We start from the raw sequence: 6,891 nt of genomic DNA, 5'->3' as shown, positions 1-6,891 counted from the left end.
CAATTGTTCTATACCGCTGATTGCGCACTGACCTCTGACCCCTTTGCTTCCCTCCACATCATCACCTCATCGCCCCCTTGCTACACCGGCCGACTCCTTCGGCCCCTTCAAATTCCTCGCCCGTCTTAACCTCCCTTTCCTCCTCTCCCGCCTTTCTTTTCTCTTTCCGTGAAGGAAGCTGTCGGGCGACGGTGAAGGCGTAGACGGGACGTCCTGCTTGGGGGGGGGCGGGGCGGTCGGGTTGGCACGAGACACAACAAACATGCATTCTTTCTCATTCTGTATTTACTAGAAATTATCCTAGATATGCTTTACATGTCAGTATCTACACATACACTGTATGGAAATGTACAGTTATTTTGCAGAATATATTATTTTCTCTTGTTTCATTTACTGTAGTATGAGTTTGTATAGTGGTAACTTGAGATACGAGTGATCCAGTGGTCGTTCGGCCTATGTTTTTCTTTGCTTTGACTTCACCCTCCTAGCTGAAGTCTACTCTAACTAAACATAACGCAAAGAGACTGAGACTTTTTGTATTTAAAACAACCACAAAGCTAACTCTTCAGTCGGCTATCCTGATGCTAATAAGCATCTACATTGCGGTGCTTTAGCCCTTTAAGAAGTGGAGTGAACACAAATAGTCCAGCAACAACATGTAGACTGACAATATTCAGTATGTAGTCATATATTCTTTATTATCTGCGTAGAATGACTAATATTAGCGCTGCACTGATGAGCTCAGGGAGGAATTTAGGCGTTATGAATCCCACTTGGGTTCAAGGCTGAACACGCCCCGATGCAATATGATTGGCTGCTGTATCCAGGCAGGAATGTGTGTGTGTGTGTGTGGGTGTGTGTGTGTGTGTGTGTGTGTGTGTGTGTGTGTGTGTGTGTGTGTGTGCGTGACAATGCGTGCAAGTGTGTGTATATAGACACACGCACTGAGAATGATATGTGGTGACAGGAGGTAATGTGTGTGTTTGTTTTCTCTGGTAATCCAATATGATTGGCTGACATCTGACCAGCCTGGATGCACACCAGCTAAAACAACTGATTACATCACATGTGAATAAAATGCCTCTCAATATAGTCTGTCTCCGTCAAACTGTAAACATCGTAAGTATGCATGCACCCTATATTCCCTTATTATATACAATTGCTGACATCTTTTGAAGGAACCCCTCCCCCTCAAGTGTTGATGGACATGGAGAATTGTCTTTCCCCCCAATCCTACCCTGCAGCCCGCTCTACTCTCCTCAAACAAACAAACATTAAGCTAGGGGTCAAAGGTGAAGCCTTCGCTCGGTGCTACGTTACAAGTAGGTGGCGTGCGCTAGCAACGGGCTAACGTGAGAACATTCACAGCTGGGAAACAAGACATTATTAAATGGGTTTGCAGTCACACGACATGATGAAATGCGGTTATTGCCACGTGATGGTACTACATTATTTAATGTTTATTGTCATGATGTTCATTGTTACATGACATTATTGGAAAAAATGTTTATTATGCCATTAGATTATTATTAATGCTGATATTTAAAAGAAAAATATTTATATGTTTTGGGAGATTTGAACATAATTACCATGAGGTAAGAAAAATACTCATTTGTGTGTGTGCGTATGTGTGTTTGTGCGGCCTTTATTGTTTTCTTCCTGTCATTGTGAGTCTTCCTGTGCAACCCAACACACACATCAGCACTCACTTTTCACTCTGTGTGTATGTGTTAGTAGTAGAAGGAAACCGGCATGCAAAAACTGTCAACTATTTACATTCTTCAAACTTGATAAATTTTCTGCCCTCTAGTGGACAACAGGTGTTAAGATGCGTTAGTTTTTTTTTTGTCCAGTTTTCTTTTTTTTACGTGAAGTAACCAACATTTTATTGTAGTCACATTTATTGCAAAACTGTACACTGTGCAAAACTTTTACACGTCCGACAGCAAATTAATTCATCATGAACATCCATCATTTATTCATCAAATTGCATTTATGAAGAAAATAAAAAGAATGCGGTCGTTGCAGTTCTAAAAGTCTTAACCAATAAAAACACACATTTGTGTTCTTTATATTTAATACACATGGGAAAAACAGAATAATCTCAGAATCAAAGAAACATATTATTATTAATTTCAAAATGGGCTTGTTGCGTGTTTATTCCGAGTGGAGTGACAGCGCCAACTTGAGGCAGCCCAGCTCCTCGCCGCCACCCCCCAGTACCCCTTGAAGACGATAATCTCCATTAGTGAGCCATGACGGAACGTCCACGAAGGGCAGGAAGAAGTCCGACTGCGGCAACGCGTACGAGCCCTCAAAACAATAAAGCACAAAATGTATATTTAATACAAAGTCGTTTAAATATTACTGTTCTCAGCTTCCCACTGATCGCTTGTTGCTAGGCAGAATGTGATTGGCTGGGAAACTATTGTGTGATATTTCACGAATAAGTGTCGAGTGACACACATAGGAGAATAAACAAAAATAAAAACTTTTTGAATGAAATGTGTAGCAACGAACTGAGACAAATCTTTTGTGCAACACGCAAACCAAAGTGGAGTGGGAAAAGGTTGACTCTGATTGGCTGTTGTCACTCTAATTCCCACCAAGTTTGATCAAGTAAATACAAACGCAGCTGATAACCGTGATTGACCTGAAATTTAGAGCGATCACTAAACGGGATCATATAAGCACTCTGCTGTTAGTGACTATCTTGTGCTAATGCTAATGCTAATTCAGTTACAATCAATCCCCTCTGAGGCACTGCTTAGTCTTCGGCAGAGTTAGGCACTTGACATTTTTTTTTTGCTGGTCCGTCCTCCGTCTGCGACCTGGGTGCCCTTTTGTCCTCGTCCCTCCGTTCTTATTCATAAAAATAATCGGCCTCCGACCCTGTCCGTCCTCGTCCGTTAAAAGCGCTTACCTCCTTACATTCCACCGGCTCACCTGTTTTCTGAAGCTGAGCTATGATTGGTCCTTATCTGAGCCCTGAGCAGTTGTAATGTCATTTTCAGTCGATAGAAGTGACAAACTGGCCACCCCCAGAGATGGCTAAAAAGGGGTAGATTTTGTTGCTTAACTCATATTCTACAAACACAATATTAATCAGAATGCTGAATTTCATAATTATAAGAAACACCTACCCTGGCTTGAAACCCTAATTTGAAAATTTCATATGATCTGATTAGTCGACAAATTGTAAAAATAATCTGTGAATGGTTGGTTATCAAAATAATTTCAACTCTACTGTCTAATCCTAATACTGGCTTGAAACCATCATTTTAAACAGAGTTTTGAGCAAATCAACGCAAACATTTTTTTCAAGAATATGTTCTATGCAAGCCCACTAGTTGAAACAGGGCATTGTGATAAATATTACGTTTGTGGAAGAAATGTTAATCCACTCGTTTTTAGCCATCTCTGGGGGCGGCCATTTTGTCTTCTGTCGACTGAAAATTACATCACAACTGCTCACAACAACCAATAGCGCCTCAGATTCAGAAAACAGGTCAGCCGTGATTGGCCGTTGTGAGCAGTTGTGATGTCATTTTCAGTCAACAGAAGACAAAATGGCCGCCCCCAGAGATGGCTACAAACGAGTGTATTTTGCTGCTTAATTTATATTCCACAAACGCTAAATTAATCAGAATGCCGTGTTTCAACTAGTGGGCCTGCATAGAACATATTCTTAAAAAAATATGTTTGGGTTGACTACAGCATGTTTAAAATGTTGGGGGACTACACTAGAAGACAGACTGCTGTTCATAATGGTCAAAAAGTGTAAGTAAGCATTTCGATTGTGTACTTCAGCGTGGTGCAGGCTTACAGGCTTAAAGGGGCAGCGACAGGGCAGTCCGTAGGTGTGTAGTGGTTCCGGGCAGTCTTGTCCAGGCGGGATCAGCTGGTTCAAAATGTCGCAGACGTCGGCATAGTGACAACTTCCCAGCTCGTCCATGCATGGAATCTTCACCCAAAAACCTGCCACCTCCTTCTCCACAGTTACGTTCATCTGGCCGGGACACACAAACATGCACACGATGTTCCATAAAATGCCGCCTGGATGTTTACAGACACTTCACAGTCACATGCGTTACTTTTTCAAAGTCACATTTCAAGGCATTTAACTTTGTATTGCGGCCATCACATATAGTGGTGCTCATTGACTGATTGTTACCGAGATGACCTGGCACTTGATTTGACTTGTTAAAAACGTTTATGACGCCATCACACCAGTGTCACATGAACTCATGAACAGATGACAACATGGACTCGGAAGAAAGGCTTCAAACAAGTTCTTGGGTGTCAAATTAGCGGTTGAGGACAAGGTTAAGGTTTCAAAGTAAGATATCAAGTCTGATATGAGAATGTAGGGAAATCAGACGTTTTTGGATGGCTGTAAAATGCTGTAAATATTATTTATAATGATTTAGCATTGGAACCTTCATTCATAATTTGGGGACTATATCCCGAGCTCACAAGATTTACAAAGAGCGGACAGATTTTCCTTGATATGTGTTTATTACAGGCAAAAAGATTGATTGCGTTGCACTGGAAAAATGTTAGAAGACCAATCATCGGACAGTGGACCAAACAAATGTTGGCAACACTGATGATTAAATACGTCCTTGAGCAGGGTCGCGTTGAAAAGTTTTGTAGGTCTGGAGTCCATCCATCCATTATCTATACCGCTTATCCTCACAAGGGTCGCGGGCGTGCTGGAGCCTATCTCAGCTGTCTGCGGGCAGTAGGCGGGGGACACCCTGAATTGGTTGCCAGCCAATCGCAGGGCACATAGAGACAAACAAACATCCACACTCACAATCACACCTAGGGGCAATTTTGAGTGTCCAATCAACCTACCATGCATGTTTTTGGAATGTGGGAGGAAACCGGAGTACCCGGAGAAAACCCACGCAGGCACGGGGAGAACATGCAAACTCCACACAGGGAGGCCGGGATTGAACCCACGACCTCTGAACTGTGAGGCGGACGTGCAAACCAGTCGATCATCGTGCCGCCAGGTCTGGAGTCCATAAGCCTAATTAGCAATTTTCAAAACAACTACTTACTCAATGCGTTTTCGTTTTATCTTTTAAGAAGGTATCCAATATAAATAAAGACTCACACAAGTCGATTGAATTTTCGCGTCAGTTTTCTTTACCATCTCTGAACTTCAGGAATCATACAATGATCAGATCCGGGCAGCTTTTCCATCCTCGCATTCGGGCAAGGGCAGAAAAGGGGCGCGGTCTAACATACAGCCCTCACATTTATACTGTCTTCAAAATCTAAACATAATGTGGGCTGGTCTCCTCCCTGGCTGGCCCTGCCTATGGGGCTGATATTCATCAGCTGGTCCCGTGCTCAGATCAGGGCGCGCTGACTCTGAGACTTCTAACTGATTATGCGATGTGGAATTCCCATTTTGTTTTTTTGTTAACCTGTTGGCTAATATGGAGCCATTCATATAGATTTAGATCCTTCAGTCACTCGTGTTTGTGTGCGCGTGTGTGTGTCTGTCCAATACTGACGTTCAGAGGCGCACGGAGCTCCACGGCCGTGGATCCTGACGCGGACGCGGTCAGGTCTCCGGGGATGTTGATGGGGTCTGGAGACACGCTGAGGACCTTCAGCACCGCCGGCGCGTCTGGCTTCCCGCAATTCTTCCACGCAAAGCTTGAAACCTGCATACGGGAAGATTGAAATCCACGCACCGGACACTTCATTAGGTACACTGTCCCGTAAGATTCAATGCAAAACAAAACAAACCCGCAAAAACATAATGCGCACTTTTGATTAAGCTGCTTGTTATGTATATAAGAGATGTTGTATATAATAAATAAATAAATAAATACACACATACATAAATAAATAGTCCTCACCTGGACTTTGTTGATTCTCTTCCAACCGTCCTGCCTTTCGGTAAAAACTACAACAACTCCGAGCATGCTCAGCGTGACAGCAAATGTCGCAATGTACCTCATGTTTGCTCAGTTACGGTAAAGAACAAAAACGAGCAAAATTAACTGAAAGAAGGCAGCTGAAAAAGTCAAGTCTGCACTCGAGAGTCCGGCCGACTCAGACTGCTGTATACTTCCGGGTGTGACGCCATCACGCAGCCGAAAGTTATACGACCAATCACGTGACGTGGTACGGCTCAAGGATTTTACGTTTCATTGTTCAGTAAACTTTTCACGCTCACTTTGAGACATTGTTATTATCATCATTATTATTACCTATTATTTCGTCTTAATTTAGTAGTATTTTAATATAGTGTGTGTTACGGCCCACGTTGTGTCATGGCCGTTTTAAATTGTGTGTGTGTGGGTGATCTGCCCCGCTCTGCCCTGATTGGTGGCCTTCGTCACCAGTTCAGCTGTCCAATCCGAGCAGGGGAGAGTAACCAATTTAGTTAATTACTTTCAGGTGTGATGACCAGCAAACAGTTTAAGAGGGACTGTGTTGCGGGTCTACTGACCTGACCTGGCTGTGGGTGATGCAGTCAGTCCCTTGGTGTTATATATATACTCAAACCTTCAGAGCATTCTTATAGCATTGTAACATTTTTCTTGTCTAAAAGCTCCTTTTTTGTCTCGAAAAACAAACATTTTCTCTCTTTAATTTGTTGTTGTTGTTTCCAATTACATTTTTCCCTTTAAAAAAAGTCTTTAATATTCGGACTTTTTATCACCAACAAAGACATCGACTTTATTGTCACTGTATTGTGACTTTTTTTCCTCCTTTGTTGTTTATATTTTCCTTTGCAGTGACAATGAGCCCTAAAATGACAATGACCATTAATGTCCACTAGAGAGCAGCACTGTACTTCTATGCAGATTTCTCAGCTCGACACGTTGCAAGTGTGTAATTTGCAGCACATTTGTATTGATG

General features: G+C 42.5%; 1 protein-coding gene across 1 annotated transcript; it reads right to left on the bottom strand.

Annotated features, from left to right (window-relative positions):
- Positions 1–1,954: 1,954 nt before the first annotated feature.
- gm2a (ganglioside GM2 activator) lies at positions 1,955–6,116 on the bottom strand. The gene is made up of 4 exons (XM_086020790.1): positions 5,883–6,116; positions 5,532–5,684; positions 3,827–4,009; positions 1,955–2,313 (listed from the first exon to the last, which is right to left on the bottom strand). The coding sequence occupies exons 1-4, from the start codon at positions 5,982–5,984 to the stop codon at positions 2,158–2,160; spliced, it is 594 nt and encodes a 197-aa protein (XP_085876916.1). The 5' UTR covers positions 5,985–6,116; the 3' UTR covers positions 1,955–2,157.
- Positions 6,117–6,891: the final 775 nt, after the last annotated feature.

Source organism: Filicampus tigris, chromosome 2, assembly GCF_054856515.1.
Source record: "Filicampus tigris isolate MCC_2025a chromosome 2, RoL_Ftig_1.0, whole genome shotgun sequence".
NCBI lineage: Eukaryota > Metazoa > Chordata > Actinopteri > Syngnathiformes > Syngnathidae > Filicampus > Filicampus tigris.
The sequence above is the reverse complement of the archived record's forward strand: the minus strand, read 5'-3'. Positions and strand labels throughout refer to the sequence as shown.

Coding starts and splice junctions, on each gene's coding strand:
- gm2a (XM_086020790.1), bottom strand. CDS start 5,984: ATGAGGTACATTGCGACATTTGCTGTCACGCTGAGCATGCTCGGAGTT. Junction 4,010..5,531: donor AGCTCCGTGCGCCTCTGAAC/GTCAGTATTGGA, acceptor TGTCCCGGCCAG/ATGAACGTAACTGTGGAGAA. Junction 2,314..3,826: donor GTCGCTGCCCCTTTAAGCCT/GTAAGCCTGCAC, acceptor TATTGTTTTGAG/GGCTCGTACGCGTTGCCGCA.